Below are 18,692 nucleotides of genomic sequence, written 5' to 3'. Positions count from 1 at the left end.
AACCCACAACTTTAAAAAAATAAAAATAAAATTAGCATCAGTTATTATTATATGATTTGTGACAAATAAAATCAATTTCATAGAATGCTACACTGCTGACAGAACACTGTAAAGCACTGTGATTTTGAAAATCAGACCCAGAGAAGGAAATGTATGATGTTTAAGTCTTTAAATATATTGTGAAACACAGTACAGAAAAAATACTTGGTTCCTAGCCCTGTCTCAGTCAATAAAGAGCTATATGGCCTCTGGCAAGTAGGTCTTTTTCTTTTTCATAAAATCATAATCTTTTCTATAAAATGAAACCATAATTGACATTGGTTACTGTCAGATTTGAGATTTTACAGTTCTATGTAATTAGTCCTGATGTCTTCGATTCTGTGTGGCTGGACAATAAACAAATCACCATGTGTTCATTCATTTGGTCTTCTTAAATTCAAGAACTATTTTTTTGAGCACCTACTGTGTGCTGGCATCAGAGGCACCAAAGATGAATCTCCTGTTAAAAGACTAATTTAAGTGAGAGTTTTAGTCTGAGATTTACTTTAAAATGTTTTAGGAAAAGAAAGAAATTGGATTTTCCCCCCGAAACGGGTTAGTCTCATTCCTTCCATGGTGGGATCACTTTTGTCTATGGTCAGAGCAGGCAGGATCTAAGGAAACTACAGTCTCTCCATCTTCCCAGCTACTGTGTCATCTCACTCAAGATTGCCATCACCCAGCTGACTCCATCTCCAGAAGGTCAAGTTTGAGTACGGCTGGGGGAGGGGTGGAGAGCTAGCTGAGACAGCTACCTGCCCAGTAACTAGTAACTGTTGGAATTCATCTAGAATATTAGTCAGGAAGCCAGAAGGGGGTCTTCAGAGGGTGGTGCCACCAGACCTACTGGTTATTGAACATTTGAAATGCGACTAGTCTGAATTGAAATGTGTTTGTAGTATAAAATATACATAAGATTGCGAGGACTGAGTACGATTTTTTTTTAAAGATTTTATTTATTTATTTGACAGAGATAGAGACAGCCAGCAGGAGACAGAACACAAGCAGGGGAAGTGGGAGAGGAAGAAGCAGGCTCCTAGCGGAGGAGCCTGATGTGGGGCTCGATCCCATAACGCGGGGATCACGCCCTGAGCCGAAAGCAGACGTTTAACCGCTGTGCCACCCAGGTGCCCCTGAGTACGATTTTTGAACGAAAACTATCATGAATAATTTTTATGTTGATTTGTAGAAACAATGCTTTGGATATATTGGATTAAATGAACATATTATTAAAATTAATTTCACCAGTTTTTTTACTTTCTAAAATGTGGCTTCTAGAAAATACAGATTTACACACGTGGCAAACATCTTTCTAAAGGACAGTGCTAGTCCCCATGAGAGAGGAGAGATTGCAGATATGAAACACTTATATTTTTCCTTTGTGAAGTCCTTTGGGGCAAAGTTCCTGGAAGCTTCACACATGCCAATACAGGTCTTGTTCTGACAGGCAGATAGTATTTAGGAAATACCTTTGTCACCTTGAGGTTAAGGCTCAAGGTTAAAACTTCCCATTGAGTTCCAAGCTGAAGAATCATCAGTGAAGGTACTCGACAAGGAAACAATGGGAGAATCCAAAGCGTGGCTCGAGACTCTAGAAAGATGTACGAATTAACTTCAAACACTCTAAACTCCATTTTGAATATTTTTCTCCTGAAGCTAGAAACACATAGATTTCGGCATCTAGACAAATTCCAAATCAGTGGGCATGGCTGATGCTAGAAGTCACCCTGGTTGAGCCCCAAGAGAAACCTGACAGGGAACTGTGGACAGGTGGCGGCTGGGACTCGGTGGCCCGGAGCTCCGGATTGCCGCTCCCCGGGCCCCGGATTGCCGCTCCCCGGGCCCCAGCTCCCCGCGGGCTGCGCTGTCAGCGGCTCCAGGCGGGAGCGCGGAGAGCCCGAGGAGGGAGCCGGTCCAGGCGGAGCATAGCTCGTCGCCATGGCAACGGCGTGAGCCGCAAACAGCCGCGCTAGCCGGCCGACCCGCGACGGGAGCGGACGCCCGGGAGCAGCGCGGCCGGGGAACGCCGGCGGCAGAACGGCGGGGCCCAGCACCGGCTGGCCGGCCTCCACCCACCGCGTGTCCCCGAGAGACGCCGGAGCGCAGCGCCATGGAACAACTGGTAGGGTGCGCGCTCTGTCTGCGTTCGGTCCGCGCGGCTCCCACGCCTGCCGGCCCCCGCGGCGCATGCGCGGCTTCCGCGGGGTGCGCGGGGTGCGCCGGGCCGCGGGCTTCGGCTCTGGGCTTCAACTTCCGAGCGGGGGCCTGAAAGCGCTTTCCCGAACTTGTAGGGCTAGAGCTGCTGGCTTTTGAGTTTGGCAGCTTCTCTCAGGGGTGGTGGTCAGTCATGTCCACCGGGCACCCATAAAATGCAGAAGCCGTGGGTTCAAGGAGTACCTCTTTCCGGTATCTTCAAGTTGTTCTATCCCCCTCCCCGTTGCTGTGGAAAGGCCACTTGGAGGTCAGTGACGTGGCCCCGAGCAACCCACTGTCCCATTGCGAGCATCAAAGATATCCAGGTGTGGCGGAGGCTGCTTTTGTGTCAAGTTTGTTGGCTGTTATTAGCTCTCATTGGCCCTTGAGTTTGGACAAAAGCGAATGTTCAGTTCCCTTGGAGCGGGGGCGGGGGGGCGGTGCAGGGTGGTGGAGGCAGAGGGTGTGCAGAGAAAGCCCCATTAGGTGTTTTTCTTATGCCTGTTACATATATTTGCCTTGGTGTACAACAGGTGAGAAAGGGCTGGAGACGTACGTACGTGCCTTTAAATCGGTTTTCACTTCAAACGACTTTGTGTTCTCTCTCTCCCTCAAATGAATACTGTAAGTGAAAAAAACCCCTGGTACTTGTTTTTGCATTTACCTTCAAGGGGGATTGTGTTCATATGTATTTTTCGTTTACACTGTCTGTAGCTCTATAACTAGAGCAATCTATTATGCTAATCATAAAATATGCATCATGATGAACGTAAATGTATACTTATTTAATTAGGAGCAATGTATGTAGTTTATGTAATACTTCAACGTTTTCCTCCTCTCTGTCGGTATTGACCTTACTCGGAATTAGCGGTTTTATTCTTGTGAGCATCTTGTTATGGTATTCATATTAGTGTTCTTATTTTCATATGATTTATGTGTCATAAATACTTGAAATTTCTAATATATCTATTTTGTGTTTCATTAAGACAAATTCTCACTAGCTCTTTTTAGTCTTTTTACAGACTTTTCCCCCATTTTCTGTAAAAGAAAAGAGAGACCCTGAAATGACAGATGGCATTGCTTTATATAATACCAATAAATCAATAACTTTTTTTGTGTCCTAAGTAAAAAAAAAAAAAAAAAATCCATGTGTTATATAATCTTACATAAATTTATCAAGTTTTATCCTCCCAGAATATAAAGCATAACTATTAACCTTATGTCATGTTCTTATGATTTATTAATTATGCTCTTAATATTGAAAAAATTAGGTCACTAAAACAATTTGTTCCAATTTTATAAAAATAAAAAAGGGCCTGTGAATATGTATAGAAAACAGAGTAAAAGGACACATATCAAAATAATGATACTGATTATCTTTGGCTGGTGGCATTGAAGAAGAATTTAATTTTTCTTTAAATATTTTCCATAATGAACATACGTACGATAAATATGTATACGCCTAAATATAAATCATTGTATATTTAAATGTTTAAAATTACACATTTAAATAAAATATAGCTCTATTGTTAATTACAAATGATATTTATATTTATATGAATTTTGTAGTTAGAAAAAATTATAAGAATAATGCCACTTAAACGTTTACACAACTTTCTTCTCCTGAGACAAACTTAACATTCCTTTGGTAAATACTCCTGTTTTCAGTGCGCAGGGGTGACCTTGTAAACACTACTTTGCGACTTGTGCTCTCTCCCCCAACTAAGTGAGCAGCCTGGATTTTATGTAAATTAGAAATGGAAGGTGGCAAATGAGCATGCCCAGATCAAGGTGAAGAGCAGCAAGAATGAAACAAATGTGTGCCTCCGTTGAGTCCTAAACACTTTTCTTAACCCTCCTCGAGGCATCTTATTGCCCTAAGCCCAGGCTGATATGGAAAGGATTTTTAGCAGCCATAATAATTTATCATGAAATCTGCAAATATGGTTTCTGTGGGAAAAGGGAGACAAATAGACACAGAGGCAAAGTACAAGGCATACAAATTGTTACATCTGTGAAATGTGACCTCTAAGGAACCTTAAATTCCAGGGGGGAGGGGAAGCAGGGCTCCCCTGCTTTTCTCCCAGGTCCAGGTAAGGGCATGTCTGAGGCTAGTATGAGCGGTAGAAGAGGACTGCTAGGAGTATGGATATTTCGAGGAATTGGTTCCCGCTGATAAGGAATGCTAGGAGGAAGTTGACCTGTTACATTTTCTCCTTCCTCATGCTAAGCTCTTTCCTGGCACTGAGCTCTGTGGCTGTTTATTTATACCTCTCTGCTGTTTGCATTTGGCTTTACTCTTTGAAGCCTTCCTTTTAACAAACAGACCAAAAAAAAAAAAAAAAAAAAAGGCTGGAACAACTGCTCACTCATTACTTTGTTTAGGAATAAAAACCAGTAGCTTCAGCTTGAGTAGATTGCCTGTCGAGGCTGGTCTGGTCTCCCTGACTGTGGAGTTATTGTCCTCTCCTCTCAGGGACAGGCCCACCCCATTGCCAGCCCCAGGTGTGGTTTGGTGGCGTGGAATATGCTGAAGGAAAGCTTCCTTTTAACATTTACTCCCTGGAGCAGACGGTTTGCGTGAGGCTGGGGTCGGGGAGGTGGTGTCTGAAGATGCTTGCGCAGCTCGGTTCTAGTCGATGAGCACTTCTTGAAGTAGCTGCTGAGTTTCGAGTACTGTGGGGAGAGCACTGCGGAATAGGACCTTTGCTTCCTTCCTCCCTTCCTCCATGTTTCCTTCCCTTCCTTTCTTCCTTCATCTCCTCTGCCTGTCTCCTCTTTTCTTCCTTCCATTCCTTCCTACCCTCCCTCCCCACCTCTTGCTTCTTTCCTTCCACCATTTGTGTTGAGTGCTTTCTGGCTGGCCCTTTTCTCAAATTCCTCTTGACGATTCTGAAGCTCCCCTAACACTCACTACACAACCAATGGCATTATCCCCCTTTCTTTGGGGGACCGAATGAGATGCACAAATTGTGACTCTTGCCTGCTGTTTTGGGGTAACTTACGTAAGCTCGGTAGGTCTGTCTTTCAGGAGATGGATTATAACTTACTGAGAAAGGAGAGGGGCGCCTGGGTGGCGCAGTTGTTAGGCGTCTGCCTTGGGCTCAGGGTGTGATCCCGGCGTTCTGGGATCGAGCCCCACATCAGGCTCCTCTGCTAGGAGCCTGCTTCTTCCTCTCCCACTCCCCCTGCTTGTGTTCCCTGTCTCGCTGGCTGTCTCTCTCTGTCAAATAAATAAATAAAATCTTTAAAAAAAAAAAAAGGAGAAAGGAGAGAGGACATGTGACACTTGTCAGATTCCTGGAAGGACTTCTGTCCAAAGGCTATGCTATTTTAATAAGTCCATTTAGAAAAAAACCTACCATTGTACTTACCCTGGATGGGGTAATAGAATTATGACTGAATTCCCATGGGTCAACATTTCGGCCTCCAAGGAAGTAATACGCAGAGTTAAGAATTTTGGAAGCAGCTTCCAGGTAGGGCCAGTAGGGCTTGGCTGTGGGATGTGGGCAAGGCGTCTGTGTCCACTCCCATGGAAATGGTTGTAGGCTTCCTTGGAATGCTTGGACATTGAGGAAAAAATCGTATTCGTGGAAGGCTGAATGCTGTGTGGGCACCTTCTGAATTTTGTTTAGCCTATTTGGGGTAAAGAATGGAAGGTGTGAAGCTTTGGTGTCCTGAAACGTCCACGTTGTTGTTCATTACAAAGAACATGGGAAGGCCTGGCTCAGAGGAAGCAGTCATCGCCGACTCTGGCAGTGTTCTCCAAAAGAGGGTTGACTAAGTGGCATGAACTGTGATGGGGTCTGGGGAGATGTCGGGAAAAAGCAGACCAGAGTCCTTACCTGTGTGTGAAGCTGGTAGCCAGGTGGAGAAGACGGTGTGAGAGGGCACACGAGGGGGCTGGCGAGAGGTGGGAGAGGTCAGGAGGACAGAGCTCTCCAGCCAGAGGAAATGACCCCTGAGGACCAGAGCCCTGTGGCCAATGTGGAGAGAAGGCCGTGTGGAAAGAGGCAGGGGGCAGTGCTTCATGGGTGGAGACAGAGCTTTTAAAAAGGTCATTAAGGTCAAATGAGGTCAAATACGTGGGCCCTAATCCCGTGTGATCTGTATCCTTATAAGAAGAGCACATTAAGACGGAGACGCAAGGAGACCTCAGGAGGACACGGTGAGGAGGCGGCCGTCTGAAGCTAACGAGACAGGCCTCAGAAGAAACCAGATCTGCTGACAGCTTCACCTTGGACCTTTAGACTCCGTAACTGTGAGAAACTCAACTTCTGTTAAGCCTCCCCATCTGTGGTATTTCGTTATGGTGGCCCGAGCAAACGTACGGTGTGCCAGACGGTTTGCCCATGTTATCTCAGTTAGTCCCAATTGCGGCGTGGTGAGGTAGGTGCTGTCAGGACCGTCATCTTACGGAGGAGAACGCCGACGCTGCAACATAAGCATCTCACTGGCAAGACGGGCGCGCCGAACGCCGCCGAGAATCCTACACAAGTTGAAATGGAAACCCACTCGGCCCAGAACGCCCGCGATCGTCATGGCAGCACAGCACAGGGGCGTCAGTGGGGGGCAACCCACCCCTCTCCGGCCTCCATCGACCACTCAGAGCCGGGTCTGATGACCGTCGTTGGACGGGGAGCTCCTGGAACAGGGTCAGTGTAGCTGCGTCGACCCGGGTTCACTGCCACTCACGTGATGGCTGGATGCTGCTGAGGACGGAGCGTGGCCATGAACCTGTTCAGCTCTTCATCTGCACCTGAGGAAACAGTCAGCCAGCCACGTGGGGAGAAGAGATGTTACAGGTGCGGGGGTGGTGGCAGCAGACAGACAAGTTAGGGGAGCAGCCGTCTTGGAGCAGAGAGGCAGAGCATGGTGAGGAGCTCTCAGATGGAGGTCCTTCCTCTCCAGCCAGGTTACGATTTTCCATCCAAGCTTGTACGTGAAGACTGTCAGACCTTCGGTGGCTCCTTTAGTAATAATGCTGAGGAGTGGGATGACCCTGTGGTCCGTGTCATGTCAGGCTTTGATTACAGGGTGTTGTGTCTGGAGTTAGGTCTGTCTTTTCCTATCCGCGATGTATAATGAGTCATATTTCAGTAGGATTCTACTCTTCCGTCTTTGTTTTTCATGGTACAGCAGGCTGTTTTGCTGACGTTTTTTGTAGTCATGATTTAAAAGGTCTGTGTTTAATGTAGCCTACACATACTCTGCTAGTACAGAATTGAAGATGGTACTTTTCCAGGAAGGTCAGTGTAAATAATGAATGATCTCAGTGGCAGAATTCCTTTTCAGGGAGGAAATTGTCTTTGTTTGGGAAAAACAAACAAACTCAGTTAAGTCACTAGAGAAAGGAAATGAGGCCCGAGGGCAAAGTCAGAACAATGGCTTGTGGCAAGTTCACCAGCAGCAGTGGTGGTGGTGGGAGGTGAGAGGAGGAGAGGGGGAGGGGATTTGAAGGCTCTGGAGGGAAGCCTGGGGTGCCTGGGGATGGAGGATAGACAGGGGCAGTGGAAGTCATAGAAGGATCCCCTGGGCAAGGGATGCTCAGAGAGCCTCTTACCTCTGACCTCTAGGGAGGTGTGCTGGATGCATGAGCCACTTTGTAGTTTCTGGAATTTGAGTGATGGGCCATGTTGTACATTTGCCCCCTGCGACCCTGGAGGAAGAAGCTCAGAGCTGGAGGTGATCCTGAGCCCTTCAGCCCCCTGGGGGTCTGTTGAAGTCTTAGGGAGGGCCCAGAATGGGTGCTCTGGCCAGGTTCACCTTGATCTCAAGAGGCTAGAGTCTCACAGGTGACCCACTTCTGGTTCTCTCATTGCAGGGGATGTGACTGTGAGTTAGTGAAGCTGATTCCGGAACCATCCATGAAGCAAATCTTTTTATACCCATACTCACGCCTTTTAAACTTTTTTTGAGGATGAACTATACGAGATTCATTTTATTTACGCTCTTATGCAATTGGGGGAGACACTTAGTCTATCTCTAGCTTGATGCTGAGTATATGAGGCAATTAATAATGTTTAACTGAAGAGTCTTTTCATGGGACCAAATTCTGTGTAATGTGTATTTTGTTACCTTTTCAGTTAACAATAGAGTGGGTGAAATATATGATTTTCTTTTTGCTGAAAAAATTAATCTCAGAACCTTTGGGTATTTAGTACCCTTTTCCCATGCTGTGTAGACCTGGAAACTCAGCAATGAGAAATCCTTCCCAGTCAGTTCATTTACTTTTAAAATATGTTCTACCTGCTTAAAGAGAAAATTTAGAGAGAGTAATACACAGTATATTTAACTTGTTTTCCACCTTGTTGTAGCATCTGCGTCAAGATTACATTTGTTCATTAACTTCATAATGACTTAAAGACCTAATTTTACCTTTGTTAGAATTTTAAATTCTCCATTTCAAAGCTAAGCATGTGTAGACAGGCACCACTAAGGAAACAGGTGGGCACACATTGCGTATTCGTTGAGGATGTTAATCATACCCTGTGTTTGTGACTTCCCATTGCCCCTTCATTGGCTTCTATATGCTTCCAGGGTGTTAATGAATAACAAAAATAGATTTCCACTTCTCAAAAAAGAGCTTCAGTGTTTCTGGGATAATTAAGGCATCTGAAGAAGCAAGTGGGTCACTGCCTAGCGGTCTCTGTAGCGGTGGCTGGTTTAATAGGGGACTCTAAATACCTCTTACCTTGGGAGTTGTAATTATGTCTCGGTGATTGTGTGCGAATTTATGCCCAGCGAACTAATATTTTAAATCTTCTTATAAGTTTTAAAAATGGCTAATAATGTGCTCTTACCTTCTTGATCTCCTCTTAGTATTAGGAAATCACATCAGAGGAGAGTGTACACCAACAGCCTGACAGTTCTTCGTTGAGTACGTTATGTAGGTACCACTCCATTACAAGGGAATCCCCTGGATATAAAAATGAATTCTTGTAGTGGAATTTCTTACACATAGACTTTTAAAGTCAAGTTTTTAGGCCACTGGCACCAAAGTGATATGAAACAGGACCCAGCACATCACCAGTAAATTGGTAAGTGCAAAGAAATTAGGTTAAGGTTTTTGTGCGTTTTTCTTAAAGGCTAAAGAGCAAAGATTAGGTGCAAATGATCTGTTAAAACAGTGACAACGACAATTCTGAAAAGAGATTTCAAGGGCTTTCCTGCCTTCCCCCTTTCTCTCTGTCCTTCTCTGAATTTCTTCAGTGTGCTCCGTGCAGTTTTGTGGGTGATCTGGGAAGACGGTGCATGTTTGGTTGGGGTCTGAGGCACACAGTGGGATGAGCATGCCTGTCGGGGAGAGGATGAGGATGACCGGTCATCCTAGGCAGCACATCGGGGTTTGAAGAATTTCAAGTAGCTCAGAGCTGCTCAGTTTGGTAGCCCCCACCCAGCCAGTCAAACCCTTCATCCTCCAGAGGAGTCGAGAGCTCCTTTTAACAAGACCGGCCATTTGCAGTGACACGAACAACATATTTTAAAACCGTTTTATCCCCCCCCTTTAAAAAAAAACCAGTTTAATCCTTGACTATTTAGAAATACCTGTTTCCTGGAAGGTAGGTGAGCCGATGAGCTGGGAGGACCATGTGAACGGGTGTGGCACTTGTGAGTTTGTGACATCACCTTGCCACTTTTGGGGCTGGGGTCTTCATCTCTGAAAATTAAATCTCCTAAATTAAAATTCTTGTTTTGAGGATAATTGCAGTGAAGCAAAGATTTTGCTCTCGGATTGTTTCTTCCGACACTCAAGCTTTACAAAATGTCGTCCTGGCCATGCTTTCAAAGATGCATTTCCCACTTTTGCAGATGGGGATTTTTGCCCAAAGTCTGCGCTGAAGGACAGAGGAAATAAAGAAATAGTTCTCTTCCTGTTTTTAGGCTTCATGAGTGTCGACCTGTGTTTGTGTCCCCTTCCTCAGCTCGGAAACCCCAGCACTGGAAATAGGAAGAGCTTCCCTATCGCACCCATCACAGCCTGCTGACTTCTCTCTCCCCTCCACCTTTGCTGCAGGCTTCTTTCTGCCCCTTCTGCCCCTTTCCTCCTCCTGCTTGCCCCTCCCCCACCCCACCCCGTCCCCCTTGGCTCTGGATCTCCCCGCAGAGCATGCAAAGGGCCCGAGGGATTCAAAGGGATTTGGGTGATGTCCCCTCCTCTCTCGGTGTTGAGCAGAACAGCCCTCTGGCTGAACGGGCTGGTTTGTCCCGCAGACAGAGAGACTTCATTGGTTCACTTGCGGCCCTAGGTCTTGAAGAAGACGCACTTAAAGAGTGCCAGCTAGCTAATATTTAAGGGTTGTCATATTTTCAGCTGGGCCTGACACCCTTTTCCGTTTTTTTTTTTTTTAACACAATTTGGTTTTCTTTTACTTAGTTAAAAAAATGATGACATTCATGCGAGTCAGGCTGAGGCATGCTTTGGGGAGACACAGTCCGGACTTGTAGGGTAGAAATGGGAATCCAGCCCCTAGACACCTATTGTCCTCTGAGGGGGGAGCAGCTAGTGTGCAGTAAGAGGAGAAAAAAAAAAAAGGAGAAAAGAGTCTCTTATTTAAGTCATTTCACTGGCATGTCTCTGGATTCCTTCAGTTAATGTATTCAGGATTAACCATTTCAATGTTTGTTACCTATTTTTCAGTTTACATTTTTCTTTTTTAAAAAGCCAGGTTCCCTTTAATAAGAATATTTTAGAGGCATTAAATGATTTTTTAAAGTTGCTAAGACAAATGTGTATTGTTCCCTGTGGCACACAGTTTCTTCCTGTCTGCCTTCCCTCCCCCTACACCTCCTCTTTCTTCATTCTTTCCTTTCTTCCTTTTTTTGCTGCCTTTCTTTTTCTCTACACTTTTTGTTTATCTTTCTCTTGTTTTATTAGTTAAGAACATAGACTCTGGAGCCAGATTTCCTGGGTCTGTATCCTGGCCATACTGTTCATTAGCTGTGTGACCTTAAGTAGGTAACTTGACCTCTCTGTGCTTCACTGTTTTAATCTATAAAAGATGGGGCTTGTCATAGTAACTACTTCATAGTCATGTTGTGAGGATCGAGTTGATATTTATAAAGTGCTTAGAACAGGGCCCAGTAAAGAGTAATGCTAATAATTAAAATAAAAAAATGAAAACACAACAGAAGTAAACCCAGGAAATATGGATAAAAATGACATAAAGGTAATATGTAGGTTTACCTTTCAGTCTCAGAAATAATCGCTATCAATAGTCATTTCCCCATGTATATGTACATGTAATTTATTTTATTTTAAAATTAATTAATTAATTTTAAAGATTTTATGTATTTATTTGACAGAGAGAGACAGCAAGAGAGGGAACACAAGCAAGGGGAGTGTGAGAGGGAGAAGCAGGCTTCCCACTGAGCAGGGAGCCCGATGCCCATGCTGGGCTTGATCCCAGGACCCTGAGATCATGACCTGAGCCGAAGGCAGACACTTAACGGCTGAGCCACCCAGGTGCCCCTAAAATTTATTTATTTTTAAAAAAGATTTTATTTTTAGGGGCACCTGGGTGGCACAGCGGTTAAGCGTCTGCCTTCGGCTCAGGGCGTGATCCCAGCGTTCTGGGATCGAGCCCCACATCAGGCTCCTCCACTATGAGCCTGCTTCTTCCTCTCCCCCTCCCCCTGCTTGTGTTCCCTCTCTCGCTGGCTGTCTCTCTCTGTCAAATAAATAAATAAATAAAATCTTTAAAAAAATAAAAAAGATTTTATTTTTAAGTAATCTCTACACCCAACATGGGGCTTCAATTCTTGACCTTGAGATCCAGAGTCACGTGTTCCACAGACTGAGCCAGCCAGGTACCCCGTAATTTATTTTTAATTTGAAAAATTTTTTTAACCAACATTAATTCCTACTTTTGGAGCCTGACTTTGTTTTCCGTTTTACAACATATCAGAAACATGTTTCAGTTTCATTAAAATGCTTCTTTAACACGATTTTTTAAAAAAAAGTAATCTCTACCCCAATATGGGCCTTGAACTCGACTCCTAGATCGAGAGTCACCTGCTTTACTGACTGAGTCAGCCAGGCACCCGAACACCAGTTTTAATGGCTGTGTAGAATTCCATTGTACAGCTCAATAGCAAATTATTTTATGAATTTCTTGTTGTGAAGCTATAAAGGATTTTTTTGAGTATTTCTAACATTAGCAATTATAAAGAAATGAATATATATACACACGTATATGCCTGTGTCTGGTTACCACGGGATCCCTCTGCTTCTCCCATCCTGCACACACCATGTCCTCCGCTCCCTGGCGCTTTCTACCTGCCTGGGGTCTCCAGGGACCTCTCCGTTTCTGCCCTGGCTTCATTTGGGAAATGCTACTTACTCTAGGAGAGGTTTTAGTTCATAATAACTTGTTTAAACAGCAAACACACAAACTCCTCCAAATTAAGGTAAAACAGAGCCAAAGACCTCATCAAACACTCTATAATAAGAAACGTTTCCCTCTCAAGAATAGGAAGCTTAGAAGAACAGTAGTAACAAAACACACATGGCTAATGGGGAAGGAAGAAATTCTCTATGATTTAATAAAACAATTTTCAGCTCTTCAAATTTAGAGATTTCTTAAATTCTCTGGTTATTGTAAGTAAGTTTCAGTTTGTCACAATAGCAAATTCTTACCAACTAGAAAAGAGCCGAGCCAACCCTGGAGTGAATCCTTACCCAGATAAGGAAGCCAACAGATGGTTCAAGCTCGCCACCTAGTGGCTGCTCAGGAAGTGGCTTCCTTGAATTTGGCCTTTTTGGTTTTGGTTTCCGTGGGACAGGTTTATGGAGTTCACCACTGTGTTCTTTTCCTCCAGGCAAAAGGAGTCCTTATTTGAGGAGTCCCATTGAAGCCTCTGGTTACATTCTCTCATCTTTGGTGGATAATGATGCATAAAACTTAGTATATTTGCTAATAGCTTACTTTCGTCTCTTGTGTGAGAAATAGATCAGTAATTTGTTACTTAGAGTAACACTGGTAGGGGATCAATTGTTTTAGGTCTTGTGTTCAGTTTCTGTAGTATCCTGTTACATCTTCAGTTACCAAAAAGAGGACTAGCCAGGAATTTTTTTTATCTCTGCCATATTCAGCTTCTGAATTTACCACAGACCTCATTTCAAACCAGAACATCTTGCAAAGAGGTCCCTGAAGAGTCCGAGGCACAGATTTGTGTTACCAGCTTATTAAGAGTGCAGTGCCAGGGGAGCAGGAGGCAAGAGAGGCACAGTGAGGTGGGGAAGGAGGGAGAGTGAGTATGAGGGGTGTTATTTAGCTGGCTGCTTCCAGGGAGCAGTTTGGTGAGACTGTCACCCACGAGGTCACATGAGCCGAGGGCAGTCAGTCCAGTGGAGGGAAGCGAGGGAGAATTTCTTGTGCTTCGTTTTCCCACTGATGAACATTTGCTTCGTTGGCTTTGATTCCCTGGCTCTTCTGGTCAGGCATCGTGGCTGACAAGCCGACTCCAGGTGTCTGGAGGTGAGAGGCCTGGAGCCCGGACACTAAGCAAGAGACGTTGTGGGCAGTGCGGGGGAGAAGATGCTGGCGCCCACCAGAGCCGGATGCAGCAGCGACAGCTGGGGCAGAACCAGTGGCCCAGGACAGGGGAGCCTGGGGGATGAGAGGTGGTACATAAAAGTGTGGGACCCTACCACCTGGCTTAGTGTGTTAGCCCCAAATTCTGCTCCCAGGAATGTGCAGAAGAGCTGAATAAACATTGGTTATAGATTTTAATATGTGTTCTAGTAAATGCTTCTTGCAGGATTCTTTTGGTTGCAAGAAACCTACACCCACTAAAGCAGGAAAAGCAAATGGGCCAGGGATGGGCCAGGGTTGTGTCAGGGAATCACCATGTGGGTGGTGATGGTGCTTGGACCCGAGAACGGTGCCAGAGTCAGGACCGGCTGGTAACCTGACTCTGATCTCTGCACACGTGGATGTTGGCTTCATGCGTGTTCCTCTCTTTCTGAAGACTGGCTTTGTTTGTATTGGTAGCCTGCCTATAGGCAGAAGAAGCCAACCCATGGTTTCTGAGCCCTCACATTACAGCCACCCAAGAGACAGATTCTCTGTTAGCTCTAATTCTGAATTCCAGAGAGGAAATCTCTCTAGCGGGTTAGGTGTTCTCCGATCCAATGAACCCTCTGGGGTAGAGGCCACTTCTGAAATGACTCCCAGTGACCTGGAGGCAGTAGAGGGGAGATTACCATGGCAGGGACTATTTACTGTGTTCTAGGGTCTGATACATTCATCGATTTACGATTTTCCATCCCTGGGCTACTGGGCTGCTCAGAATGGACACATACTCCTTCCAATATTCATTTCACAACAGGTGCATTACCCCACCTCCCCCAGGAATAAACCTGAAACTGTGTCCAACTTTTGCACCCAGGCGATGTCTCCAGTCTCCTGATGGTGGTCACTCTGGTGTGGCCATGATCCAGGCTAAGGGAGTGCCTCTAGAGCTGGGGACTAAGTGTTAAATTATTAGTTATCCTCAAGTCACCTGAGGTAGCATGGTGTGGGGGTGGGGCACAGGGCTGCTGAAGCCCAGATGCCCACTTGAAAAACACTGGAAGGCATAGAAGCCTCAATGAAACCACTGTGGATTGGCCTTTGGCCCAGAGCACAAGCCACTGTGGACAGGTGGAGTGATGGGGATGGTGGGCCTGGGATTCTTGTGGCTTCTGTTGCTGCCTAGTGGGTGCCGTGAGCTCCTTGCTGGGTCGGATTCTGCCCTGTCCGCCCACACGAAGGCGTCCCCTCCTTCAGGGCTCTTCTGGGCCATTCTGTTGCGTGTAAGGCTCGGAGGCTATACAGCTTTAACAGGTGAGGTCATTTCCTGTGGCTGTTGTAACAACCAACCACAAACCTGGTGGCATAAAGCAACACAAATTTATTAACTCACAGTCTGTAGGTTGGAAAACTGACGTGGGTTTCACTGGGCTGAAATCAAAGCATTGGCAGGGCTGCATTGCTTTCTGGAGGCGCTAGGGGAGACAGCTCACTCGCCTTTTCCAGCTCCTAGAGGCTGCTCACGTTCCTCGGTTCACAGCCCCTCGAGGCAGCAACGCTGTGTCTCTGATCATTCTTCTTCAATCCCATCTCTTTCTCTGACGCCCCCTCCCGCCTCTGTCGTCCACTGTCAAGGGCCCTTGTGATTACACTGAGCTCACCTGCACGAGCCAGGATACTCTCCCTATTTTAAAGTCAGCTGATTAGGTTCTCTAAGTATTGTCAGAGATCCCTAGGGGGCCTCAAACTTATTCCTGGGCGTCCTTGTGGTCAGAACCACGTGCATACTAGTCCCGAGGCATCTTGTATGTGGAGCTGCTTTCTAGTGGCTTCCTGACGTGTGCCAGTGTCATTGGTCTCATGGCTGACGGAACGTGTGCTGGAGTTTTCTTATGTTTTCAACACGTCTGTTTTGATCTCGAATGGAGTAAATATTGATAGATATAACACACATGCACACGGGCTTTGGGTTCTTGGTAATTTTTAAGAGTGTAAGGGGTTCCTGAGACATTAATGTTTGGGAACCACTGCCCCAGCCATCTTACAACTTCAGCCTTCAAGTTGGGATGGGAGCCAGCAGGTGGGGTGTCACCTGGGGGCTGCACCTGCTCGTCAGCTCAGTTGAAGAGGAATAAACTCACGGAAGGTGTCCTGGCCTTTTTTGGGAAGCGGAAGGGGCTGGGTCTGTCCCCTCAGCCCTGAGTGAGGCTGTGCTGGGAGGTTGCAAGTAACTGGGAGTTGGGAAAGGTACAGCTTCCTGGTCCTTTTGTAAAATGGTGCCGAGTCATGGCTTCACTGTAGGCTTGAGAGTCTATATTTATTTGGAGCGTCTGAGATTATTCAAGGGCCCGCCGGGTTTGGGAATGATTTCCTTACCTGCCAGCGGTGCCCTTTTTGGAGAATCAGGAGACGGAGGTTGTTTGCAGACACCCAAAGTCTGAGCAGGTTGGGGTGGGAAGAGGTGAGAGAGAGGGAGAAGATAGAGGGGGCTAATTTGGGAGAGAGGGGCTGACAAATAATCGCCCCCTTTCCCTCCTTCACTCAGAAGACTTCAGTCCAGATGCTGTCAGACTGATGAGGATGAAAATATTTACCTGCGGTTACCGATGAAAGTCGTAGGCAACTGGCTTCCTGTCTGCAGCCATTTGGGTCTCCCTGTCTGCTGGGTGGGGGAAGCCTCCCTTGGAGCTGCCCCTTCTAGCAGGGCGGCAACAGCCTCACAGAGGACAGGGAGGAGGATGGGAGAGAGAGACAGATTGACCCACTTCTCTCCTATTACCAAATCAGAAACCCCACGTATGTCACTCCTCCCCACAGGCAAGAGTGAATGAGGGCTGGGGAAGAGGCCAGGAGTGGGGATCTACTGAAGGCCCTCTACATGGAAGGATGCGGTGTGGGTCACTAACATTCACCAGTCTCTTCTACAAACGTTTATATGATCCACTCCGAGCCAGGCATGGTGCTGGGTGCCAGGACGCAGATGTGAACAAGACACAGTCCTGGCTCCAAAGAGCTCACAGGTTTTCTTCAGAAGTGTGTTTCCTAGACCACCAATGTCCAAATCATCTGGATTTTCCCCTTATTGTGTGTTTATTCAGCACCTACTATGAGCGAGGTGCCATTCTAGGTACTGGGATTTAGCAGGGAACACCAGCTCCCTGCTCTCTTTGACCTCCGTTCTAGGGGGTAGCATGTACCATGCCAGCTGCTGCTTGCTGAGCACTGTGGACTGAAGTCAGTGAAGCAAGGGGGCTGGAGAACTCTGTGGGAATGGCGTGGTGGGCTTGTTATTTTATATAAAGTGGCTGGGAGTTGCTTCACTGACAAAGGGCTTTTGAGCAGGGTCCTGAAGGACTTGAGAGAATCATGTGGATATCTGGCAAACAGGGATCCAGGGAATAGGAACATCATGTGCAAAGGTCCTGTGGCCTGAGTGTGACTGTCATGTTAATGGAACAGCTGAGGGAGGTCATGTGCCTGGAGTGTAGTGGACAAAGAGGAGAAGGGGTAGGGGATAAAGTAAGAGAGATATGGAGAGATCATGGGGTCCCTGGTAGGATGAACATGTTTCGACCTCCATTTTGAGGAGACAGTTCTGGCTCGTGTTGGAAAGTAGAAGCATTTTGGTAGCTGTTGTCATAATCTGGGGAGTGGGGAGGTAATGGTGGCTTGGGCAGGAGTGCTAGTGTTTGATAAGCTAAGAGATGATCAGATTCTGGATACATTTTGCAGCAGAGCTGGTAGGATTTGATGACAGATTAGAAGTGAGAAGAGGTAATGAGAAAACACAGGCAGGGTTGACTCCAGGGGTTTCTGCCTTAGCACCTGGAAGGACGGAGCTGCCCTCCCCTGAGATGAGAAAGATGCTGGGAGGAGCATGTTTGGGGGGAAATGGGACATGATTTGGGAAATGCTGGGCTTGACGAGGGTTGGACGACTGCATGGAGAGCATGGGTGTCCATCACTGGAGGTCAAAGGAGCAGTCAAGTTTGGAGAGAGGAATCTGGAGGTTCAGTGAGGTTATCTAGTGCTGAGTGTTAGTGGAAACAAGGACTGAAGTCTGGGTTTTGAGACAGCTTGACCTTCACAGGTCTGGGAGCCGAGAGAAGGAGCCAGTGGGTCAGAGCAGAATTGAGAACAGGTATCCTGGGTCATGTTAACAAAGTCTTTCAAGAAATGGTGACCAACTTTGTCAAATACAGCTGAAAGCAAAGATGAAGACAGAACTTCCGATGGATTTAGGCATATGGAGGCCCCAGTGCCTTTGATGAGTTGTGTCAGGGGTTGAGAGGCCAAAAGCCAGATGGGGTGTGTTCATGAGAGAACGAGGAGGAGGGGCACAATGAGAGAGAACAAGGAAATGCCATTCTTGAGAGGCAAATTGATGAGAGAGGGGAAGTAGCTGGGGTGGAGGGGGGGTGGGATCTACACATATTTGTTGAGAACTCACCGTGTCTCAGGCACAGTGTTAGGAGTCTGAGGTACGTCAGAGAACCCAACCCAAGAGTCCTCATCTTGGTTCAGATTCCGTTCTGGTCAAGGGAGGCAGTAAACAGTGTGAGAGTAAATAAGCACATTTCATTTATGTGTTAGAAGATGACTCATGTACTAGTGGATTCAAAGGAGGGAGAGGAGTAAGGAGCTTCAAGTATGTATGGCAGGGGAGGGGGGTTGAAATTTCAACCTGATGACGAAGGTGGTGGTTGAGGGAGGACCTGCAGGAGGTGTAGACACTGGCCATGTGGACACACGGGGTAGGACCACTGCGGCAAAGGGGACAGTGGGTGCAATGGCCTTAGGTTGGAGCATGGCTGGTGGGGGGTGAACTAATGAGGAGATGGATCCCAGAGGTAGAGGGGGGCCGGGAGATTTGTGTAAATGGGGTGGGGGTCCTGGAGACCTTTGTGAAGGTTTGGCTTTTACTGAGTGAAACAGGGAGCCACT

The 18,692-nt window shown here is 46.5% G+C and overlaps 1 protein-coding gene across 1 annotated transcript in view; it reads left to right on the top strand.

Moving 5' to 3' along the window:
• The first annotated feature begins 2,017 nt into the window (after positions 1–2,017).
• DNAH5 (dynein axonemal heavy chain 5) overlaps positions 2,018–18,692 on the top strand; it is a 253,231-nt gene continuing 236,556 nt past the window's right edge. Inside the window, exon 1 of the mRNA XM_057312162.1 lies at positions 2,018–2,161. Coding sequence (XP_057168145.1) covers positions 2,150–2,161 — 12 coding nt within the window. The 5' untranslated portion in view covers positions 2,018–2,149. The remainder of the gene's footprint in view (positions 2,162–18,692) is intronic.

This window comes from Ursus arctos, unplaced genomic scaffold, assembly GCF_023065955.2.
Source record: "Ursus arctos isolate Adak ecotype North America unplaced genomic scaffold, UrsArc2.0 scaffold_15, whole genome shotgun sequence".
NCBI lineage: Eukaryota > Metazoa > Chordata > Mammalia > Carnivora > Ursidae > Ursus > Ursus arctos.
The sequence above is the reverse complement of the archived record's forward strand: the minus strand, read 5'-3'. Positions and strand labels throughout refer to the sequence as shown.